The following is a 26,410-nucleotide window of genomic DNA, read 5'->3' as shown; positions in this document are numbered from 1 at the left end:
TTTTTATGTTCTAATATAAAAATATACGCAAGAGAGGCAGTTATTGAATGTGACGCAACTAAAGAAATAACGTAACTTCTAACGCGGCGCCTATAGCACGAGATTATCATCTCGTTTTGCCAATAATTGAGAATAATAGAATCCATATATTATTATATTTGGATGGATTTGGCTTTTAATGCCTTTTAATTTTTGTCCTTACAAAATTTTCAAAATTTTGAAAAAAGGGATGGGGGTGGGGTAAATTAAAAAGTTTGAAATATTTGGAAAATCTAAATATACTAATGTAAAGAGTATAAAATACCATAAAACTTTTGTATAAATTATTTTTTCATAAACCTTATATTTTCAAAGATATTCGCTAAAAACGAAAAAACGCGTTATTTTTTAGGGGTGGTTTCAATTTCTAAACGTCGAGATACGCCGCTAAAAAAAAAATATGGGTCTAATATTTTTTTATGTTCTACAACATATCCAAAGTTCATTAAAATTGATGAGGGACAGTTCTGTCCGTTCATTTGTAAGTCCGAAAGCGTGAATTTATTTTCACTTCTAAGTTCGAATGCGAAATTATCTCGGCAACTCACTACGTACTCTAACGAAATCGAGGAAGCAAATCCGGATTTCGCCCGAAAATCCCGCCTTATATACGCAAAAGTGATCGGAGTGAAGAGCTAAGAACCGCGGGTCATAAATCATTTGACGCCTGCCTATTAATTCGGTAATTAATTGACTATTGTGTTTGGTTCTAATTTTGTCAAATGAGATTTTATCGCCGCGCTCATATTCTCCACTTGCGCGGCATGTAACTATCGCCCGCTCTATTTAATCAGCCGCATTTCTGATTCGCGTTTTTCACAACGGATTTCGGGATGAGGTTTTGCAACCACGGAGGTACCGCGTGCTCCTCTTCGTGCCCGAAATTTATCAAAGCCATTTATTAATTAATTAAGGGTGCTCGAACTCCGCTGCCCTGCGCCAAGCATTCCTGCGTGATTGCAAATGCACCGGCGCACGCGAGAGCAGAGGCCTGCCCCTCTCTAACGAGTTATTAGCAAATTAAAGTAATTAATTAATCTACGCGGTTACCACCAACAATCCGGGGCCGAGGCGCCTCAGAAGGGAGCTGGTTAAGGAGAGGATTGCTTTTCGTTTGGAGTTTTTACGATATCTATAATGGTTCGCTGGTAATTAATGCTTTTGATTAACGCATGCGCGCCGCCAGCGCGGACCGCATGCTCGCGACGCGTGATACCCTGGGCCCGGCAGCGAGAGCGCGTAAACATGTCGACGCGTGGCTACCATGGCAACGTGGCTCGCGGCACGACGCTTCGTATGTTTGTGACGGACGGCGCGAATTACCTAGCCGGACGTAACAATAGTTTATTGTGATTATGTTTATAAAATATTACTGCAACTTTATTAAAATCATTTTGCATATTTATATTTTAAGAAATTTTTCATAAAACATTATATGACAATATACAAAATTGTAATGGTTCTACAATAAAGCTGCAAGACTCTGTGCTGTATGGGTTACAAATAAAATCACATGTAATATTTATAAATTTAAATTAAAGGAGAGGGTCTATGAGGCTGTTTTTGGCCCCATAAGAAAACTAACATTTGTACCAGAGATATACTTTTGTTATATATGCATTAATGATTTACGTGTAATACGTTATTAAGATTAATCTGTTTTATATTGTATTGTTTTATATTCTGATATAAATATATATATGCAGAAGAGGCAGTTATTAAATGCGACGCGACTAAAAAAATAATGCAACACTACTTCTAGCGCGACGTCTATAGCACGAGATAATCATCACGTTTTCCCAAAAATTTAATAACGGAACCCATATATTATTATATATAAGTAAATTTGACTTTTATTGCTCTTTAATTTTTGTTCTTACAAAATTTTCAAAATTTTGCAAACTAAGGTGGGGGAAAATTAAAAAATTTAAAATTTTTTAAAAACATAAGTATGGCATTGTGAAGTGTAAATGCCATAACACTTTTATATAGAATATTTTTTCATAAATCTTATATTTTTAAAGATATTTACCAAAAACTAAAAATTACATTCTTTTCGAGAGATGACTTCGACCTCTAAACGTCGAGATACGTTGCTAAAAAAAATGTAACTAATATTTTTTATGTGCTACAACATATTCAAAGCTCATTAAAATTGATAAGACGTACTTTCGATTGTTTCTTTGAAAGATGTAATATTACCGGATTCAAGTCTCATTCTCAATATGAGCACATTAAATTAAAATCACCAAAATGTTTTAAATATCATACCTATACAAAGTTTTTGAAAAAGTTCAATGATTGAAGTTAATTAATAACAGAGTGAATTATGACAAACAATCGGCAAATTCTCGAAATTCCTTATAAAATCTGAAACTTTGAATGCTTTGTTGTGCCGTCCATTGAGCCAAAAAACGGCCTTATAGATCCTCCTCCTTTTATTTTCTATGGGTGATGGTATATTTATTAAAAAATAGGTGATAGTATATTAATTCTTGAATTACATTTATGTTATGTGTGCATACCAAAATTAGAGAAGTTACTTTGTAAAATTATAATTATAATAGTTACAGTTCTCATACTTAAGATATAACTAGTTGTTATTATCTTTACAAGGATTGATAGATAAAAATTGGACACTTTGTATGATTACAAATATTATATGTATAAATAAATTATAATATATAAGATAATACAATATATAAAGTTGGCTATGAATATGGTCATTAAACTTATTTTATTCGATTTTACCTGAAAGTAATCTTAATTTTTGAAGTTTGTAGTGTCTAAAATTATTTATGCATAGTTTATTTTAAAAATATTGCTTAAATATTGCTATAATTTTTTGAAGTAATAGTTATGGAACACTTTTTTAAGTTCGAATTTGTATGTAAATGTACTTAATCTTATATCTCAATCAAATTTTGATAACACAGGCACACACAAAAAAAGTGGTTGGTCCGGCGGACTAACGATAGGCAGAGTAGTCAATCCTTATGTATTTTGGCCCGCTGAATCCGAATCTAAAGTCAGAATTGCAAAGTTAGCTCATTTTTTCTAACCTCAAAAAAATGTTTCTTTAATGTTGGTCCGGAAAATCAGACTAGTCAATCATTATGTATTTTAATCCACTGAATCCGAATTCAAAGTCAGAATTGCTGAATTGACACATTTTTTCGTAACATCAAAACATTTTTTTTTTAACGTTGATCCAACGAACTAGACTAGTCTATTCTTGTGTATTTTGACCCGCTGAATTCAAATCCAAGATCAGAATTGCTGAATTGGCTCATTTTTCCTAACCTCAATAAAACACCTTGTAAAATTAGTTTGGGTCACAAATGTATAATCCAGACCGTACAAGCTTGCGTAACCCGGGGAAAATTCAATACGTATGACAAGTCTGAGCTTTTGTGAATGAATAGCGTAGAAAATTTACTCCCTTCTTCTATTATATCTAACTCTTTTACTCTCGAAGGTTCTGTGCAATGGCTTTCTCTTACGTTTCTTCCTTTTCACAGAGACATCTCGTTTGAGCGTCCAGCAGAGTCAGCCATCATGTTCACATCCTACTTGCCTTGATATCGATGCCCCATCTTTTTGATGTCCTTAGGAAATCATTCTCCCTGTTCTTCACTATAATCATTTAGATTTTCTGGGAAGTAATCGATATGAGAATCCACGAAATGCAACTGAAGATTTATTAAGCAAGTTTTCTAAAATTTTCTATTATTTCCGCTACGCCTTTCTCTGTAATTATGAATTTTGTAATTTCCTAGAAAATTTTCTGACCTGAAAACCGTTCTTGAAAAAATTAAATACACAAAACATAGATAGCAAATTTGTGGGAATCTGAAAATACTTGTCATATTATTGGAGTGAATCCCAGATGCGCACAGTAATAAACGGACACAGCACAAACGGACACAAATCAAACAGACACAGTAACAAACGGACACAGTAACAAACAGACACAGTGCGAAACGGATACAGACCAAACGGACACAATGCAAAACGGACACAGACCAAATGCGCACAGACCAAATGCGCACAGACCAAATGCGCACGGATCAAATACGCACGGATCAAATGCGCACAGTGCGAAACGGACACAGTCGCAAACCCATGTAGTGCAGAGCATGCTTTGCACACACACACACACACGCGCGCACGCGCGCGTGCGGGGGTTCAAGGGGGGCTTTGCCCCCCCTCCCGCATCCACCCCGTCGGTAGGGGTGCCCTGAGAAGTCGCAACCCATATGATAAGTTTGTGCCTCATTTGATCCGTGCGCATTTGGTCTGTGTCCATTTGTTACTGTGTCCGTTTATTACTGTGTCCGTTTGTTACTGTGTCCGTTTATTACTGTGTCCGTTTATTACTGTGTCCGTTTATTACTGTGTCCGTTTGTTACTGTGTCCGTTTGTTACTGTGTCCGTTTGTTACTGTGTCCGTTTGATTTGTGCGCATTTGGTCTGTGTGCATTTGGTCTGTGCGCATTTAGTCTGTGTCCGTTTCGCACTGTGTCTGTTTGTTACTGTGTCCGTTTGGTCTGTGTCCGTTTGTTACTGTGTCCATTTCACTCAGCCTGCTGTGTCCGTTTATTACTATGCGCATCTGTGACGCTCCCTATTGGGTCAACAATCAGGTTACACAAAAAAATTCGTGCTTCCTATATGAATGGGATAGTAGAGATCGAACGAACCATTACATAGAAAAGAATGACCGACAAGGACGTCTTTGCAACTTGGGTCTAAAAGCATCATAAATGAACCGTTAGTTAAGCCTTCAAATATTCTTTTTCCACCTCTTCATATCAAATTAGGACTCATGAAACAATGGGTGAAAGCTCTGAATAAAAAAGGTCAATACTATCAGTATTTACAAGAAAAATTTCCCAACATCTCTAATGCGAAACTGCGGGAAGAAATTTTCGGTGGACCTCAAATACTTAAAAATGTTAGGAGACGACAATTTTATGACCAAAATGAATGAAGATGGAAAGAGCAGCATGGCTGAGTTTCAAAAGTGTTACAGAAAATTTTCTAGGAAACCACAAAAGTCAAGATTAAAGAAAGGATAGCAAAAATGGTGGAGAACTATAGAAAACTAGGTTGCTTAATGAATCTTAAGTTACATTCCTTGAATTCTCATATCGACTACTTCCCAGAAAATCTATGATTGAGCATTGATATCAAAGCAAGTGGGATGTAAACATGATGGCTGATTTCTGCTGGACGCTCAAACGGGATGTCTCTGTGAAAAGTAAAAAACGTAAAAGAAAGCTATTGCACAAAACTTTCGACAATAAAAGAATTAGATATAATAGAAAAAGACTGAATTTTCTGCGCTATTCATTCACAGAAGCTCAGACTTGTTATCCCACATAAAAATTGGCATCCAGTGGACATCCAATGAACGTCCAATCCACTAAACCTCCACAGATCCATGGGACGTCAGATCCATGATGAAAGTCAGATGGACGTCCATTAGAGATCCACTAAACTTCCATAGCTCTATTGGATATTTACTTCCATGGTGGAAATAGGCTTCCATTGGAGATCCAGTCAATTTCCATGACTCCACTGGATGTTTACTTCCATGATGGATGTCAGATAGATGATCCATTCTACCCATAATAATAAATTTCTGTCAAACATCTTAAAAAATATCCATTATACGTTACGCGGATAATTAACAGAAATTTGACGGAGTCTCAATAGAGGACTGACGGATGTTTTATGGATCATTGGTAGGGGCTTCACGGAGCCTTGATGACGACTGATGGACGTTTCGTGGATTATTAATAGAGGCTTCACGGAGCCTCGATGGACAACTGACAGACGTTTCGTGGAATCGAGGCTCCTCTACTAATAATCGATAAAACGTCCGTCAATCATCCACCGAGGCTCTGTAAAACCTTCACTATCCACCGCTACGTGACGTGTGTTTCTTGTGAATAAAATGCACTTTTTAGTGCATTATGTGAATAAAAGGCGCTCGTCAAGAGCGCAGAAGAAAGTAATATTTCGCCATCGACATATAGCACAAAACTGATGAACTATATCAGTCTGTAAAAAAATTGATAAAAATGAGAAGGACAAAATAAAAACTTTTATTTAAGAACAATGATATGTTTAAAAAAATATTTATAAGAAATATAATAATATTTATAAGAAATATAATCAAGAAATATTTATACTCAACGCTATTTTAAGTATAAAACATTTTTGAATAAAGACACTTTTGCATTTTGTTAAGAATACGTTTTTTTATATGTAATGATCCACGAAACATCCATCAGATGTCCATCGAGGCTCCATGAAACCCCCATCAATGATTCACACAACGTTCAGTAAACATCCTTGACGACATCTAATGGAGGTCCAATAGATATACGCAATGCGAAACTATGGATTTCCATTGGCTTTGTATTGGATGTCCAATGGACGTCCATTGGAGGTTTAGTTTCTATGTGGGACACGTATTGAATTTTCCTCAGGTAATGTGATTACGCAAGTTTGCACGCTCTGGATTATACATTTGTGAACCAAATTACTTTTACCAAGTGTCTTTTTGTAGTTAAAAAAAAATGAACGAAATTAACAATTCTGACCTTGGATTCGGATTTAACGGATCGAAATACATAAGGATTGACTATCTAAGTCTGGTCCACCGGACCAACGTTAAAAAAAATGTTTTTTGAGGTTAAGAAAAAATAAGCTAATCCAGCAATTCTGACCTTAGATTCGGATTCAGCAGATCAAAATACATAAGAATTAACTAGTTTGTTCTGCCGGACCAACCATTTTTTTTTGTGTGCCTGTGTAATTTACCCAAGCAACACATATTAGTCAATTTGATGTCAAAAAGAAATTCTTCATTGATTCAAAATGTCTTTAACTTGATTCTATTTTAACCTCATGCTCTTTCTTTAATTCCATTATATCTAGTATGTGGATTTGCATAAATTTGTGTAGAAAAAGTGATATCTGTTAATATACATAAACAATATTATGAGATAAAATTATTTTGGTTAATTTGGGACTGACTCACTTGGACACAGTACAATTGGACACAGTGCAGATGGACACGTTGCAAATGGACACAAACTAATGCACACGGTTCAAATGGACACGATTTATTTGGACACAGGAATTTTGTACATCGTGAAGTTGTACACTGGAAAGTTGTACACTGCAAAGTTGTACACCGTAAAATTGTACACCGTAAAATTGTACACCGTACATTTCTATACCCTTATGTTTAGGGCACCCCTATCGACAGGGTGGGTAGGGGGGAGGGCCAAAGGCCCTTCCGTGTGTGTGTGTGGGGGGGGGGGAAGAGGGGCACGGTTACGGTGTAAAAATGTACGGTGTACAATTTTACGATGTACAACTTTACGGTGTAGAAATGTACGGTGTACATTATTTTGTGTCCATTTGCAACGTGTCCATTTGCACTGTGTCCAATTGTATTGTGTCCAAATGAAGGCCACTCGTTAAATTGACTTTATCTTCTTATCTTTATACGTAGGTCGGACTTCCAACATGAAAAAGTATAAGTTTTACAAAATAATAAGTTTTACAAAAAATGTTGCCAATAAAATTGTTATATAAAGTTAAAAGATGTATTTATTAAACTTATCACAATTTAACTCATAATATTATTACTGTGACGCATTAGGATTTTCATAATTTATTATAAATGACAACGCTTTATACTAATATTTAAACAAGTGTAGTATGTAGCTGCAATTAACATGCTTTTAAATTAATATTTATTAATAAATAATAAATTAATATTTTTATTAATTTACAATAAATATGAACTTTATTTAATTTAAGAAAATAATATAATAAATATTAACCCTCAAGATACTAACCTTAAAAAAGTTATGTTCAGTACTATCTGGGTTAGCATAACCCATCTAACTTTGTGAGCTCGTATCTCCAAATAAATTCAATCAATTTCAACGCATTTTTTCAATCAAAAGGAAAAAGACTCAGAATTATGATGATTTTGGTTAAAAAGTCGAAGATATTAAAAGAAAAGAGATTTTTTGAAAAAAATGAAGGAACAAAAAATTTTTCTAAAAATTTTTTTTTCAAACGCTCGTTTTTATTAAAAAAAGATAAAGTAATTAAAATGTTAATCAATGGAAAGATAAAATTGTGAACTTTAAGAATCTATAGTCAGATTTTTTTTTTCTAAAACTATTTATTTGACAATAAAATGTAATATTTTCCGATATCTTCTGATGTCATCAAAATAAGGTGTAACGTGAATTACTCACATTTTTTTATACAAATAAATAATTAAAAATGTTTTAATAATTTTTTATCATCAATTTTTATTAATTACAAAATAGAAGTAGTAATAATATTGTTTTTAATAAATTGTTATAACCCAAAATAATACGTTTTATAGGTGATAAAGGATAATTTAAATAATAAAATATTTAATTTTTATTAAAAAATTTTATATTTCTTACAAAGTAAATGTACAACTTTAAAAATTAAAATATTGTTAAATTTGTTGTTTATAGCGTACTACACTTGCAACAATTTTTATAACGATAGACAAATTAAAGCATTTAATAATAAACTAAAATACGAAAATATATGTATACACACACACATATATATATATATATATATATATATATATATATATATAATTACCTTGATAAATTATGAGAAACTTGTGTGCAGAAGGTATTTCAAGTAGCAATCGCACCACGTATACTATTAAAATAACAAACAACATTTTATGTTTACTTATTTCTCACTAAACTATAATATTTTGCATGAAACTTTATGAAAAAATAGTTAAAATCTTTTTTATGCAAAATTTAATTTTATCTAATTCCCAATTTTGTCACGTTCCGTACTAACTAGGTGAAAAATACCCGAGCGAAGAATTGCGATGCTTGCCCTTCAGCTTCTAAAGGCACAGTGGCTCCAGCAAGCGATGAACTAATGCTTGGGATCTCAAAGTCCCTCCCCCTCCCCCGCATCTAATCTTCACCATCCCTCACCGTTTAAAAACGGCACGCATTTCAAAATTTGCCTGGATTACGCTAACCCAACTAGTACCTTGAGGGTTAATTATAAATTTAATAAATATTAATTAAAAGTTAATGTTTATTAATTAACAGATAATAAAGTTACGCAATCGGTTTCCTGGTCAGATTTGAGTTATACGAGGGTTGCCTTTTATATTTCGGGAATAGAGAACAAAAAAAGGAAATTAATCATCGTATGTTCCGCGTATTTTATTTTATTTTAATTTATTTGCGGAACAAATAATTAACGTGACTATTCAGTTGATCGAATTTAATTATTTTATTTTTCTCAAGCGTGACCGATGTAACCGCGCGCATGAGACGATATGATTGGTGAGGGCGCGCGTAGCGGACGGTCGATGAGGGCGCGCGTATCGGACGGTCGATGAGGGCAGTCTATATCGACTCGAGACATATCAATTCTACGCGGGGGTCGACGATTTATCCGAGATTCGGAAGCGCCATCACGGGATAAATAGGAGGTCAAGAGCCCGCTGCTCTTCACTTTTTCCGTGTACGCGACCGCGAGTATATCTTTATCCGCAAGTGAATCTGTACAATCGAGAATATTCGATCAAGAGCACGAATTACCTCACAGGGGTTTAGAGTCATTTTACACGTGTATTTCAATTTCAATAATTAAGTGAGCAAGGTGTTCATATATAGGGCTTCGGCCCATTTAAAGGAATATTTCCCGACTTGTCTTCACTCGAAAACGGAAGACCACATGCGATTCATATACGAATAAATTCATATACGATTTTATACGATACGGGGCCCCGATAATTATAGTGGTACCACGACATGCGATATATACGATCTTCATGATCTACACGATTATACGTACAATACGACATATATGATCTTCATGATCTACCCAATTATACGTCTCACTAATTAATACGATAATATGATTTCTCTAATTGTGTCTAATCTGGGGTTTTTATGCCGCAAGACTTTTCCCCACGAGCCAATAAATCTTCTGAGATATTGGCTCAACCCACGCATTTTGATTTAACATTTCCCTTCCTATCCGAAACCACGAGATCTCTTCACAAAGAGCGGTTTCGACCCTACATCGTACATGAGTTTATTGTTTTTCAAAATATTCTCCACGAAGGTCAATACACTTTTGCATGCGCTTAAACCAATTTTCGAAGCACTTTTTCCACTTCGATTGAGGTACCTCCAAAACATGCATTTTGAACGTATCAACCGCTTCTTCAGGCATCGAAAAACGTTGACCTCATAATTTATTTTTGATTTGCGGGAATAAAAAGAAGTCATTGGGTGCCAAATCAGGGTTGTACGGCGGATGACCCATCAATTCGACTTTTTTAGTTCTCAAAAAGCCTCTTGTTTGAGCCGCTGTGTGAGAGCTCGCACGATTGTCTTGATGGAAAATGATGCGTCTTCGGCGGTTGATTTCCCTTATTTTTCCGAAGACTTCTGGTAAACAAATGGTTGTGTACCATTCAGAATTGACCGTCCGACATTGCACTAATGGTACAGTTGCCACATATCCGTATTTTCCGAAAAAACAGGCGACCATTTGCTTCGAAGTGCTTCGTACGCAAACAACTTTTGTTGGCTCATCTTGAAAGACCCATACAGTCGACTGCTGTTTACTTTCGGGCTTATACGCATAGATCCATTAATTGGTTTCGTCACCTGTTACGATATCATAGACGTGTTTTGAAGCACTGCGATCGTATTTCTTGAGCATTTCTTTCGACTAATCGACACGAGTCTTTTTTTGAGCGATTGTCAAATTATGTGGGATTTAACGCGAACAAATTTTTTTGGTATGTTTATGCAATATTAAATGTATGCTGGTCCCACTAATGCCCAAGGATGCCTCAATCTCACGATAAGTCACATAACGATCTTGCAATATCAGTTCACGCACAGCATCAATGTTTTCTGGAACAACAACCAATTTTGGCGACCTTCACGAAATTCATCACTAATCGAACCACGGCCACGATTGAATTCCGTATACCACCGATATATATAGTGATTTTTGATGGTGCTTCATCGCCAAAAGTCGAATTAAGTCCATTCATCGATGCACTGTTGTTGAGATAATCCACGTCAAAAGTTTTAAAAAATAATCGCAAGGAGATGTTCACGACTTAATTCCATTTCTTGGCCGACATCAATTTTTCATGTCACTGTAAACAACACAAATGGCGCATGGACATCAAAACGTTCTGAATAAGTATACTGACAAAAAGTCGAACTTTATGTTAGGGACGTCGGTTGTCAGATGACAGCACCTGGGTCGTCCATTCCCGAAATATAAAAGACAACCCTCGTATTTACATAACTCACTTAGTGAGTTACAAATTTTAGTACAATCATTTTTCATGTATTGGAAATAATGCATTATTGAAAGCACTATGCCTACTCGCGCATCGGCTACCCTTCCGGTGAGAAATAATGATTAAAGAGACGTTGATGTCGATTTCTCACTGTGTCAGTATTTATGACATAATGGCTGATTAACCTATTAATGCCCATGACTAGACCAAAGGAAGGATCGGAAAAGTAATTTTTGGAACCTTTACTTTAGGTCAAAAGAACATTTTAGGCATAAAAAGTTGCTTTAATTTGTTTATAACAACATTTGTTTAAACAAATTACAAAAATTGATTTTTTGAAAAAAAAACTAATAACAATTTAATAGCAATTTGATTGTATGGGAAAAATTACATGGAAATCATGTATTACATTGCCAAAAATATTTTTTATTTTGCTGTACACTGGAAAAAAAATTTGGTTGAATTAACTGTAATGTGAACTAACGGTTCGGAATCTAGTTGAACCTACCAGATTTCCAATTAATTTAACAAAAATTCTTGTTGAATTAATTGGAAATCTGATAAGATTAACTAGAAATCTGAACCGTTAGTTCAATTCCAGTTAATTCAACAAGACTTTTTTTCAGTGTAGTAATATTATAAATTTTTCGCTATCTGTACCCATTACTACGCAATTACATTTCTATTATAAATTGTGATTGGAATTTTCTTTATGACTACAATTACGTAGCTATGCAAGTTTATGCGTAAATTTTTATAAAATGGTCAATGTGATGCCATTTTAACGTCCAAATGACATCAAAAATTGATCAATCTCGAGGGACTGATTATCGTCAAAATGATTTCGTTTTATTTGACCTCAAGTTGATATCAGTTTGATGTCATCTTGACTAATATGTGTTGCTTGGGGCTATCAATTTGTTTTATTGAATATAATTTTATTTAGAAGTACATAGAAATAAATTTGACACGTAAAAATCATGAGATATATCTTTTTTCAGCTGTGTTCATGAATATATGGATATATACTCAGAAATACGATCAGAAAACACAACTAAATTAATAGAGACGCCGTTTGGTGGACGATTTTGCGGACCAATTCCACCACGCAGACGAGTCTCCCTTTATCAAGGAATTGCTCTCAGTTTTTTCACTGATAAAAATGTCACACTACCGAATATTTTCAGCGGTATTTACAGATTTCTCAATGCCTGTGAGTATGCCTCTTACTGTTCTTTTTATTAAAATATTTAACTCTTATCCACTACACTTCAATGGAATTTCATAACCGGTACCTTACACGGAGTAAAATATCATTTTACTGCTAACAATAAGTATAGCGATTACTCGACTTCTTTTTTTCTTTTCAGTAATTATTTTCTTCAACAAAGAGTATATTTTCGATAGTAGTTTCAAAATATATTCATAAAAATCGTAGATAAATATAATATACAATAACATATATTAGAAAATCTCAGTATCACATACTTACAAGAATTTATTTTCTTTTTAAGAATATTGTAAAACTGTATTTAAAAAAATCGAATTTACTTAATATTTGAATATTTTATAATATATTAATCTAAGAAAGTTTTTTCTTTAAGATATATTTATTTTCTCAATTTGAAAACATGTTTCTTCTATTTTTTTCACTATCCATCGCTACGTGGCGTGTCTTCTCGTGAACAAAATGCACTTTTTTATGATAAAAGAGACTTACTAAGAGCGAGAAAGTAAAATTTTGTCATCGGCATATAATAATAGGAATATGTCAATTTCTAAAAAGAATTGAGAAAAATGACAAGAACAGAATTGTGAAAGGAAATTTTGTTAAAAATTTTTTTTAGTTAAAAATTTTTTTTTTAAATTTTACCTAAAGAATAACTTACTCTAAATAAAAAATATTTTTAGCGCAATTTTAAGTATAAATTATTCCTGAATTAAGGCATTTTTGCATTTTTTAAGAACACTTTTTTTGTATAAAATATATAGTTTCCTTAACTCAATTATATGTAGTAAGTAAATCAAATTTTTGGTTTTATTTAATATTTTTGACTAAAGTATATTTCCTGAATTGAAAATATATTTTGAATAAATTTATTGCTTGTGATTAGCTTATAAAAGATTTACAGATATACAAATATATATACTTAAAACAATTAATATTTATTTGAATGCAGTATGTATTTCTCTCCGTGTGGTCTGTTAGGGCCCCAATGACAAAAATGCTTGCCGCAAAGAAGATATTGACTTGAAAATTACAGATTAGTTTTTAAACATCTTACTTTAGTGACTTGAAAAAATTACAGATTACTTTTTAAACATCTTACTTTAAAACAAAAAACAGTTTTTTAAATTTGATTTTAATTATGTAAAAAAATTTCACAGTTTACGGAATTTTTTTGATAGTTAATTAAACGTTGAATTCAGTGGGATTAGAGATAGACCCAACAGTCAGGGTTAAACATTTATAAAATATTTTATTTTGGTTGTATGTGTCTACATTAAGTATTTGTAATCGAATTTCCGTATTCATAACACATCAAGATGAACAATGTTTTTTACTTTTTATTTTAATAACATTAAAAATTTTTATTCAATAATCAATATTTCAAATTTTTTAATTTATAATTTAACATTTTTATTTGTCAATATGTTGTTTAATCGATTTTGGACTAAAATTACAAAAGATCTAATATTTTGAGTGTCATTTATAAAAATGTAATAAGACTGCATAGTCAAAGAGAAACAGAGATAGTAAGATGGCTCTTCCACTAAAATACATTTAAAAAATTATTTTTATTAAAAAACAGTTATAAATCTTGTTTAAAATATTTCATTAAAATAAAGAAAATAAATATATACCATAGTAATAATAAATTTTATTCTGTTCTCTTGCGGGGTACAGGCGGACTCCCGCTCCGCTTACAACAATTCTTACTTCTAACTTATAGCGAATTCGGTTTCTTGCATTAGTGCGCACTGAGTGTATATTAAGGCTTGTTTATAATCAATTTTTATATTTAAGAATCATCTTAAATTCTTCTTAAAATACTTCTTAACCAGTAAAATGATCTGTACAACATCCATAGAATTGTTTTTTTGGTTAAATAGTTTTTGAACATGTATTCTTAAATATAAGAATACTGATGTAAAGTATGTAAACAAGCCTTAGTGCGCACTCAGTGCGCACTAGTGCAAGCAACCGAATTCGCTATTATATTCTAACTTACAACTAATATTCTATAAAAACGCCGCCTACTAAATCCATAACATTTATACTTTGTCCTGAGAGAGAGAGAGAGAGAGAGAGAGAGAGAGAGAGAGAGAGAGAGAGAGAGAGAGAGAGAGAGAGAGAGAGAGAGAGAGAGAGAGAGAGAGAGAGAGAGAGAGAGAGAGAGAGAGAGAGAGAGAGAGAGAGAGAGAGAGAGAGAGAGAGAGAGAGAGAGAGAGAGAGAGCAGAGAGAGAGAGAGAGAGAGAGAGAGAGAGAGAGAGAGAGAGAGAGAGAGAGAGAGAGAGAGATCATTCACTCCTCCATTCACCCATTCATCCATGGACCTCTGTTTCCGCTGCACTAATTCCTCCATCTCTCCATTCACTCCTCCATTCACTCCTTAATACTTTCTCATTTTTCTCATCCACTCTCTCACACTCATACTCTTCCTTCCTCTTTCCACCCTTCTTCTCTTTTTCTCCTTTCCACTTTTCCTCGCTTAAACTATCTAAACTTTTTATCCAATCTTCTCCTCTTCTTTCTCAACTATGTTATGAGTGACACACTCATAACGATAAATAACGTGTCAGTAGCACGATGACGTAAGTCGGTCAGCTGCAGCAGTCAGCATCGAGCGCATCGCGCGAGGTTTCGCGCAATCCGCTCGACAATTAACGCAATGCTCCTTAGACAGCACTTGCTGTCTAAGCAATAATTTGGAATACTGATCGATTTACGCCCTCACGCAATCCTCCCCTTCTTTCGATCCAACTACCGGATATATAAACCGAATTATCGGATATATAAACCGGCGAAAGAAGGTAAGGAGCGGGTCAATCAGAAGTAGACAAACTAAGACTACACACGACACTCTGCTTTGCGGGGTCGTGTATTGCCGAGATAACTTATTGTAAATACACAACCTCGACGCTCTGCTTTGCGGGGTCGTGGACAACGAGCTCATAGACGCGACACTCTGCCTTGCGGGGTCGCGATCTATTCACTGTAACTAAATACAAGAATAAAAGTGTTCAATACAAATAACGGTGTAAGTGACGAAATACCTTCCTCGCGAGATCTCTGGCAGCGATCCCAAAATCGTACTCACAACGAGGGGTACAACAACTAGAATTCTCTCAGCTATCTCCTGCCAGCTCCCTTCTATCCCCCAATCTACACACTCTTCCCAAACATGCTCCCATGACTCTTCCCCCCATCCACACAACCTGCATTTCCTCCCCTCTTCATCCTCCCAATATGTCCCTTCTCATACTACTTTCCAGCCTATATCTTGCCACCCTTTGCCATCTTTTCTCCTTTCAGCTCCTTTTCAAATATTCTGGAACACCCTCCCCCTTTACTCTCCCATACCATTTATTATACCTCGAATCTCTAATCTTTATCCATCTTTCTCTTCTCTGCTTATCTTTTTCTCTATTTATCAACTCTTCTCCTCTCTCAATCTCTCTACCTCCTCTAACCCCCAACCTCTTTTTTCATAGAATTTCTTCCTCTTCTCCTCCCACCCTATCCCCACTCTACCCTCTTTCGCTTTTCTTTTTATCTCCTCCCAACATTTTCTGACCAATTCCTCTCCTTCGCCTTCTTCTAACTTCTTTTCGTATCCCCAAGCTCTCAATCCCGCCCTCTAATTTATCACTTTGTAATTATTCTCTTATCATATAATCCGGCACACTTCTTTCTACACACAACATCCAACTCAGGTATCTCCACTGTAAACTCTCTACCCTCTTTCTCGACTTCCAACCCCATATCCCTACTCCGTAACTTATTACAGACCAAACCAACCTATCAAACAACCATATTCTTCTACCCCAATCCTTTCCAAATTTTCTCTTCGCTATCTCCCACACCTGTCCTAATATTGGCGCTTTTCTTTTACTCTCTCCTCTACATAACCCTCTTGCTTCCCACTCGCTAATAAAATATACCCCAGATATTATAACTCTTTACCTCTTTTATTACCCTCTCTTTCCATCTCCAGCTTACCTTCTTCCTTCTCCCACCTCCTCTTTTACATCTCATTTACCTCCATCCTCTTCCTGTCTAAGTAATTCTCTAGTTTTCCCATCATGCCTTTCATCCCTTCCTCATCTTTCGCCAACAGCACTACATTGTCCGCATAAGCCAATGAGTAGACCTTCCTTCCCCCTAACTCTATTCTTTCCCATTCTTCTTTGCCTAATTCCTCGTTCAAATCTGCCAGCAACAGGGTGAAAAGGCACGGACTCAACGGACATCCCTGCCTCAGTCCCTTTCCCGTCCAAAATTTCTTCTCTTCTTTCTCTCCCACCCTCACCCTACTCATCATCTCCCTTAAAAATCTCTCCACATTTCCATACTAGTCTCTCTCTTATCGCCCTCTTTTTCATTGCCTCTAATAAAATCTTCCTATCTACCGAATCGAATGCTGCTTTCAAATCTACGAACAAAAGGACCATTTTTCCACCCTTTCTCTCTATTTGCCTATTCATTAGATAATTTAATACGTATATATTGTCTATTGTTTCCCAACCCTTCCTGAATCCTGCCAGATTCGAAGGTAAAATATTCTTACTCTTTAGCTCCCCTTTCAATCTTTCCGCCAATACTGCCGTATATACCTTATAAGCCGTTTGTATCAGTGTCACTCCCCTGTATTGATCTACCGTTACACCTTCTTCCTTCTTTATTATTGGTACCACTACCCCCTTCCTCCACTCTACTGGCCACTCCTCTCCCTTCTAAACCCTATTGCAGATCTTCCATAAACTACACACTAACTCCTCCCCACCATACTTCCATACTTTGTTCGGTATCCCGTCTTCACCCGTCGCTTTCCTATCTTTCAATCTTTTCACTATCTTTTCAATCTCCTTCCTGCTTCTCATCTCCCTTCTTTACTTTTTTTCCTATCCCTTCTATCCTAATTCTCCTTTTCTCTCCTCCTAACAAATTTCTAAAATAATCATCCCATTCTTCTATCTTTATAAATTCGTTAATCCTCTTTCTCTTTCTCCGTTCCCTATTTACTATTTTCCACACCTGCCCCTCTGTCCTAGCCTTTCCCACCGTTCTCTCCCACTTTTCCCTTTTTCTCATTACATAATTTATTGTATCTTCCTTTCTCTTTTCTATAACTTTCTCCCTTTTCCTCCTCTCCGTTCCATTTCCTCAACCTCTTAACTCTCTCCTTACCCTCCCTACACTCCCACCACCCATTTTTCCCCGCTACTGCCATCTTTCTTTCCATGACCCCCAACGCTTCCTTTATTTTCACTTTCAAACTCTTCCATTCCTCTTCCATCTCCTCTATCTCCTATTTCCTCTTCCCCAAATTTCATTACAAACTTCCTTTTTTCCTCTTCTGTCTACTGCACTTTTCTTCCTCGCCTTCTCACCCCCCTTTCTATCTTCCCCCTCCGAATTTTTTCCTTTTATCCATACCGCCAGTGGCTGAAGATCCGAATTCACTTTTTTCTCTACCATCATTCTAATAATTTTCTCTCTCATTCTCTCATCTCCTATAACACAATCAATTACTGATCCTCCGCTCCAGTTAACATGTGTCCACTCTCCTCTTTCGTCCCCTTCCACGCCCCCGTTCAAAATCGCGTATCTCATCTTCCCTAGAAATCTACAAAGTTTCCTTCTATCTCCGTTTATCAATGTATCCCTTGATTCCCTCTTCCTCTCACTCTCCATACATCTGCCCCCTCTCTGCCCGTCCTCACATTAAAATCTCCCTTTATTATTATTCTCTTCTCTTCATCCCTCCCCTCTATCCACTCCTTCAAAAGTTCAAATTTAAACCGGATACTTACGACGGTTCGGCCCCGTTGTGGGAGTTTCTTACGCAATTTTCGCTAACCGCCTGCGCGAACCGTTGGGGAGAAGCAGAGACAGCCGTAGCTCTGGCTTCTTGTTTGCGGGGAAAAGCGCGTTCGCTTTTGGATTCCTGCGCGGTGAATGAAGGATTTCTTTCTTTCGAAGAATTAAAGCTAAAGTTGGAGTTATGCTTCGGGGAGAACGAGTTTGCTCAGAATTGTTATAAGCTTTTTACGAGTCGTAGGCAGTGTCCGGGGGAAGACTACGCGGCGTTAGGCGCGGATCTCGAGCGTCTCTCGCGAAAAGCGTATGCTCGGAGGAGTGTGTTCGCAATTTATCGCTGCATTGCCAGAGAGATTTGTGAAGCGTTTCCTTCAGGTGGAGAGGATCGCATCTCTTAGAGTGGCGACTGAGCGAGCGAAGATGCTCAAGTTTATTAATCGGAACGGTTTTTCAGAGAATGGGGGAAAGGCGAATAGGAATTTTCGTTCGGGGCAGAAGGTGGCTTCGGAACAGAAGGAAGGGGAAAATCGACACGAGTCCGAGTCCGGGTGTTAAGGGAGTGATTGTTTTGTTTGGGGGTTTCCGCGCGTTACGCGGGACGCTGTTTTGCGAAAATGTTATTAATTTAAATTTCTTTGTTCTTGTTCTGTTTGTTGTGTTTGGGTTTTAGCATCATTGTCGGGAAGAACTTCGTGGCAAAGAGAGGATGTTTTGACTTCTTCCAGCGGAGAAGGAGATTGTGAGAAGAAGTCTGCCTCGCTCACGGTTTTTGACCGTGGTTTTCCCGTGAGACTTTGGGCAAATGCCGAGGCGGGAGACACGGAGCTCTAAGAGCGCAGGGTTCACGGGAGTAAATTCCCCCCCTGATCCCGAAGTAAGAAGTAAGAAGCGCGCAAGATTCGGCAGGAAGAGGAGCTTCGCGGTGAAAGAGGAGACGGAAAAGGAAAGCGGGCACGGAAATTTCGTGAGGGAGCCTGGCCAGCTCTGCGTGGAAGAGAGCCCGTGGAAGCCCCTTTCGGAGGAAGGGACACTTGGTTGGATGTGGCCCGGGAATCTGTTGCGACAGCGCTGGAAGGGCAAAAAATCGTCCTGGAGCTAAAGTGACCTCCCGAAAGTTACACAGAAACTGCCTCTCGGATTATCGGGACGACAATCTAGAAGAGGGGGTTTTGGTGCGTTGCCCGGTATACTCCGCGACCGCGGCTCAGCTGTCCGCGAGCCGATCGATAGTATTGATTTTCCGAGACGGAGCGTTGTCAATTGTCAAGAGCTTGACAACGTGCATAAACGAGTTGAATCTCGGCCCCGCTCTTGTGTAGACGTATATGTAATCATCTTAATAAAGTCGCCTGTTTTTTGAATAGAAGTGTATTTCATTTCCGCGGCGCGCACGCTACAATACTATTTTATAACCCCCTCCCTTCTTTCCTCCTTTTGCCCCCTTCTTCCCTTCCACCCCCTATCCTACTTATTCCCCTCTTCCTATCTTTCTTGCTAGCCAGTTTTACTTGTTTCCCCTTTCTACTATCCATGTCCCCTCCACTACATCCCAAATCTTCATTTTCCCATCCACATCCTCATATAACCTACGTTTACTCTCTTTCCTCTTTCCCTTTCTTTTATAGCCTCCCTTTTTATTTTCCATTTAGCCGAAGGGCTAAAGAGAGAAGTCTCTTCCTTCGTTAAATAATCGTCTATCTTCTTCCTTTAACTATTTTATTTCTATCATCACCTTCTTTTTACTCTCTATGCTCTCACTGCCATCGCCCTCCCTTCTCCATCTATTCCTCCGGGAGCGTCTAGTTTGCCCACGTCAATATTGGCCACGGTTCCGATTGGCCACGTCAATATTGGCCACGGTTCCGATTGGCCACGTCAATATTGGCCACGTCATTATTGACCACGCGTGATATTGCCCACGTCAATATTGGCCACGCGTCATTATTGCCCACGTCATTATTGCCCACGCGTCATTATTGCCCACGCGTCATTATTGCCCACGCGTCATTATTGCCCACGCGTCATTATTGCCCACGCGTCATTATTGCCCACGTCATTACTGTATATGGGTTTGCGACTTGGGCGGGGTGGGTGCGGGAGAGGGGGCGAAGGCCTCCCTTGCACCCCCCCGCGCGCGCGCGCGTGTGTGTGTTTGTGTGTGTGCAAAGCATTTCTGTGCACCACATGGGTTTGCAACTTTCCACGCTAAGCAAAAAAATTGATTAATATTGACGTGGGCAATAATGACGCGTGGGCAATAATGACGCGTGGTCAATAGTGACGTGGGCAATAATGACGCGTAGGCAATAATGACGTGGGCAATAATGACGCGTGGTCAATATTGACGTGGCCATTATTGACGTGGGCAATATCACGCGTGGCCAATATTGACGTGGCCAATATTGACGTGGTCAATAATGACGCGTGCCCAATAATGACGTAACCAATAATGACGTGGCCAATCCACCCCGTGGTCAATCGGGATCGTGGTCAATAATGATGTGGCCAATATTGACGTGGTCAATATTGACGTGGCCAATCGGGACCGTGGCCAATATTGACGTGGCCAAACGGGTGTCACTCATTCCTCCCACCCTCTTTACCTCCTCCCTTCTCTCTACTATTCCTATTTCCTCCCATAATTCCTCTACGGCCTTCTCCACGCTTTTTCCCTCTACCATCAGTCCCTTGATTATCACGTTTTTCTTTCTTGCTTCTCTTTCCCTTTAATGTCACATCTAATTCTCTTAGTTTTCTCGTCATCTCCTTATCTATATCCTTTTCCTGTCCCCTCTCCTTCCCCCTACAAACAACGCCCCCTAAAACCCCTCTCTCTGTCTTTTCCTCTAAATCTCCTAATCTCTTTTCTATCCCCTCTATTCTCTTCCTCATTTCTTTTCTTTCTTCTTCTCACCTATTTTTAGCTCTGTTAACTGCCTTCTTTTATCTGCCCTCCCCTCATCCATTTTTCTCCCCAGCTTCCCCAACTCTTCTAAAACTCTCTTTATGTCCCCTCCTATAGCTTGTTTTTCTTCCGTTAAAATCCTCGCTAGTCTACTCCTCTCAATACCTTCCTCCTCTCCTTCTATCTCCATATCCTCTTCATCTTGCTCTCTATCTTTCCTTTTTTCTTTCCCTAACATCTCCTCTATGCTATTCATACTTTTCGTTCTATCTCTAACTTTTCTACATTCGTTGACCTTCCCCTCTTCTTCACTTCTTCTGCCTTTTTACTTTCCCCTCTTTCTTACCCCTACTTTCCCCTCCTCTCCTTTAACTTGCTCCTCCACTCCTATTCCTTCCTCCCCCCTCTCTTTTACATCCCCCATATTCGTACCTACCTACGCACTTTATTCACCTAAACCTGTCCCGCTCTCTATTGAACAGACTTGCTCCTAGTCAGCGCCCTAGCTTCTCTACTCTCCCGCTCGTGTCGCTCCCTCTGTTCTCGCGCTCCCCACTCGTGTACGCTCGCCTATCTATATTCACTATCTACTCTGTGCTCTCTCAATTGTCTCGTATTTCTACCTAATTATCTCACTAATTACTATCCCCCCGATTCAAACTCTTTTCTTCCTTCTTCCTGCTCACACACTCGCTCTTACCTTTACCCTTCTCACTGTAACTCCTCACCTCTCAACCTCTTTAATCGCTCTAAGATTCATACACCTGTCATCACACTCTATGTTAGTCACACCGGAAACGGAAGTCCCGAATAAATATATACCATATTTAAGAATAATATAAAAAATATGTGCATACATACATATTATCTCTTCAATATACAGGATATGATTCAAAAACAAGTATCCTATTATTCTTCAATTAAATCTAAAACGATTTTTTCTCTACGAAAAGTTTATATGAAAGTTACTTTTTGAATTATGAAAAGAAATAGTTAACGAAATATAGTTAGTTATAGGACGAGTACGAAAGATAGGCACGGGCGGCGCAACTCGTCCGACGTGGGCGATTACGTAGAATGTGTAGAGTACCAACGATAAACTATATCTAATGACATGCATTTCTCTCTCTTTCACACACACACACACACACACACACACACACACGCGCGCGCGCGCGCACTGTCTCTCTCTTTCTCTCTCTTATACTCACTTTATTTACTTACCTTGTAAAAATTCGAAGTCTTCAGACACACTTGATAAATAAGTAATTTAATTTTGATAGAATATTTCGCAACATTTTACTGCCAGTCATTAATGTGTCGCATCATAATATTAGTCTAATTTATCGATTGATTTACATTACATTAGGCTGATAACTCAGGCAAGATTGCTAATTACAAATAAAATAAGGCTCTCAGTTCTTACATCCGTATTTATTCTTTCTTGTACATATGTGCCGTTTCTATATATTCTCCTTTCGCCCTCTACGCTTATTCCTCCTCTATATTCCTACATCCCTTCCTTATTTTAATTTAACATAACCAGAGTGTAAATTTATTCCTCTTGAAAATAAATAAAATATTAGTTTGTATAATTTTAAAAACTTAACAATTATAATTATTTTAAAATAAAATACACATATAATATACTTTAACTAAATTTCTCTATTTAAATTCAATTTCCTTGAATGACTCATTAGAGATATTTTATTTTTCTAATTCAAGTCTATCCTTTCCTTTTTTTCTTTAAGTCTCTCATCATTCTTCCCATCCTTTGTTTTGTATATTTTCCATTCTCCTAACCTTCTTGAGCCTTTGACGACGTCTCTCCTGTATTGCTGCCTTGTTTTTTAATTCCTTATTTTGCAGTTACTTCCGTTTTTTTCCGATAATTGTGTGACGTAGGATTAAAATTTGGAGAAAGTTTATTATCTTTTATCACGTTTTCCACGTAAACCTTGTCTTCTTTTAAAATTGTATCATCAATAGCTTTCCTTTCTTTTTAAATCGCTGCAATGTTTTTTTTGCCTTTTATACTTTGTCTCTATCTCTTATATTCTAATCTTTGTCTTGATTTTCTATATTAAAAATTGATTGAATTTTATATCTGAATTTTCTTCTAAACAGTTTCGAAGATGATTTACCTGTCACAGAGTGTGAAGTGTTATTATACAGGATGTTAATAAATCTCTACATAGTATTCATACCATCGTATAGCCCATGAAAATCGAAGACAAAGCTCTTCAAATTTTTTGATTTCGTGCGTACAGCTCTTATAATTATTGTCGGAAAATAGTAAAATACGGCCAATGTATGCACGGTTATAATGGAAACACGAGCGCGATAGGAAATGAGACGATCGTCGTTGCGCATGAGGGGAGATATCCGCGCCGTCGCGTTGCTCGACGCGGATCACGCTGCTGTAAGTTGCGAGGCGAGAAGAGCGCAAACCAAATTCATTACTATTCGCAACGCTGTTCGTAGCAATCGATGATGGGGGACTAAGAATGCTTGACGATAGCTTATAACTAAAAGAACTCCGCACTAATCATATGGAAAATCTATCCCGGTAAAATCAATTGTTTTTTTCATATGTTGTAGCTTATGACCTACTCTGCTAAACAAAAAATGTAACGGACACAAAGCTCAATAATGGTTACCCGAGTAGAAAATGTAATAGCACTGATAAGGCCCTGATAAGGCTTCCTTAAAATTAATCGGGCCCTAGTAAGGATATATAAGTAGGGCCTGAAAAGGAAGTGAAACAAATGGTTTAAGAGCACCTTAAAGGAAAAATTATCAGGACCCTGTAAGCAAATATTAATAAGGCCTTGTAAGAAAGTCATACCCGACTAGAAATTTTACTAGGGGTCACATAAGGCCCATATAAGGTTGTCTTTTTAAAAAAGTAAGGTCCTTATCCGGTTACCTTATCCAGCCCTGCTTAGGGGTGTAACGCAATGGATGTATACAGGTCAAATCATGTGTACCGTATTCGGGGCAGATCTGGCAACCCCCAATTGGTCCTGATAAGGGATGTAATAAAAAAAAATTTGGGCCATATATTATGTATACCATATCAGTACCAAATATACGATATACTTGATCTGGCTCAAATCAACAGTTTTGATTATGATCATGCCTTGTTAGGATTAAATAGAAGTTGCCAGATCTGTACCAGATCAGCACCAAATCCGGTATGCCTAATTCGGTCATTATTACAGCATTTTCTGCAATCGAAAAAACGGTTATCCATCCATCTGCGAACCACTTTGAACGCTGCTTGACTTTTAAGAACGTACAGGAACTGATACCTTGACTTAATCCATGAACCTTTAATGTTTGTGGATACTTACATGTTATACATACGTGTTGTAGATCAGTTCAATAGATGTTAAAAAGATGAAACATTTAGTTAAATTATATTTTTATAAATAAATATTAATTAACAGATTTTTTTATTGATTTTCACATACAAGAAATAGCATGTGGAATAATTTAAAAAACGATCGTTTTGATGAAAAAACGAATTTTTGCAACAAAAATTAGTTGCAAATAATTTTTTTAATAATTTGTTATAAACAAGGAACATATATATTATAAACATTATATTATTTGTTATAAACATGGACATATTATACATGTTTCCGTCGTAGTTTATTTCAGGCTAGGATAATTATTTGTTAATTTGTTTATAACAAATTGTAAAAAAAATTTTTTTTGCAACTAACTGTTACAAAAATTATTGGCAAAAACTACATTAACATTTTTTCGATATCGCGACTTGTCTTTATAAGCTTTTCGTAACCAAATCTTACTTACAAGGGAACGGACAGAACTGTCCCTCACCGATTTTAATGAGCTTTGGATATGTTGTAGAACATAAAAAAATATTAGACCCATATTTTTTTTTAGCGGCGTATATCGACATTTAGGGATTGAAACCACCCCTCGAAAATAACGCGTTTTTTCGTTTTTAGCGAATATCTTTGAAAATATAAGGTTTATGAAAAAATGAGATTTATACAAAAGTTTTATGGTATTTTATACTCTTTACAATGATGTTGTACCCCTCGTTGTGAGTACGATTTGGGATCGCTGCCAGAGATCTCGCGAGGAAGGTATTTCGTCACATACACCGTTATTTGTCTTGAACACTTTTATTCTTGTATTCAGTTACAATAGTTAGATCGCGACCCCGCAAGGCAGAGTGTCGCGTCTAGGAACTTGTTGTCCACGACCCCGCAAGGCAGAGTGTCGTGGTTGTATATTTAGTATAAGTTATCTCGGCGATACACGACCCCGCAAAGCAGAGTGTTGTGTGTAGTCTTAGTTTGTCTACTTCGGATTGACCCGATCCTCACCTTCTTTCGCCGGTTTATATATCCGATAATTTGGTAGTTGGATCGAAAGAAGGGGAGGATTGCGTGAGGGCGTAAATCGGTCGGTATTCCAAATTATTGCTTAGACAGCAAGTGCTGTCTAAGGAGCATTGCGCTAATTGTCGAGCGGATTGCGTGAAACCTCGCGCGATGCGCTCGATGCTGACTGCAGCTGACCGACTTACGTCATCGTGTTGACTGACACCTTATCGTTATGAGTGTGTCACTCATAACATCCCTCCCCCCTGATAAAAAGAAAATGAGGGTTCTGAATTTTCGCTTTTTCGCTTATAGTTATATCGCGTCGTCAGATTGTTTACAATTTTCGTTTTTTCGACGCTTATAAACTATATATAATTACAATAATAATTACATTACAAGGTGTCGGATGTCGTATATACAATCTTTCGCAAAAAAAATTTTCTTTTGACTTAAATGATGAATTATGCGCAAAATAGAATGTTTAATTTTGGGTGCCCTATTATAAAATTTGTTTCTGTCTTCTTTTGAAGTATTCTCCTCGTTTCGGTTTTACTTTTTTTCTTTTTCATTATGCTTCTATGAACGGTTTTAGTCTATTTGTGTGTACACGTGTTGACGTCCTGCCCTTTTTTATTGTATAATTTGCGTCTGAGTGTTTCTCAGTGAT

General features: G+C 36.9%; 1 protein-coding gene across 13 annotated transcripts in view; it reads left to right on the top strand.

Moving 5' to 3' along the window:
• The window catches only part of LOC105831069 (cubilin), a 644,426-nt gene that overhangs the window by 206,288 nt on the left and 411,728 nt on the right, over window positions 1-26,410 (top strand). For 12 of the 13 annotated variants that reach the window (XR_004964459.1, XR_004964460.1, XR_004964461.1 and 9 more), the window contains one exon: window positions 12,430-12,641. Coding sequence is in view for 10 of the 13 variants with exons in the window: in XM_036291394.1 (XP_036147287.1) it covers window positions 12,430-12,641 (212 nt within the window). In the remaining 3 variants the exon portion in view is untranslated. Of the gene's footprint in view, window positions 1-3,727; window positions 3,747-12,429; window positions 12,642-26,410 lie in introns of those variants that run through there. The other variant, XM_036291402.1, reaches the window with a different exon arrangement.

The sequence above is a fragment of the Monomorium pharaonis genome, chromosome 8 (assembly GCF_013373865.1).
Source record: "Monomorium pharaonis isolate MP-MQ-018 chromosome 8, ASM1337386v2, whole genome shotgun sequence".
Classification (NCBI taxonomy): Eukaryota; Metazoa; Arthropoda; class Insecta; order Hymenoptera; family Formicidae; genus Monomorium; species Monomorium pharaonis.
The sequence above is the reverse complement of the archived record's forward strand: the minus strand, read 5'-3'. Positions and strand labels throughout refer to the sequence as shown.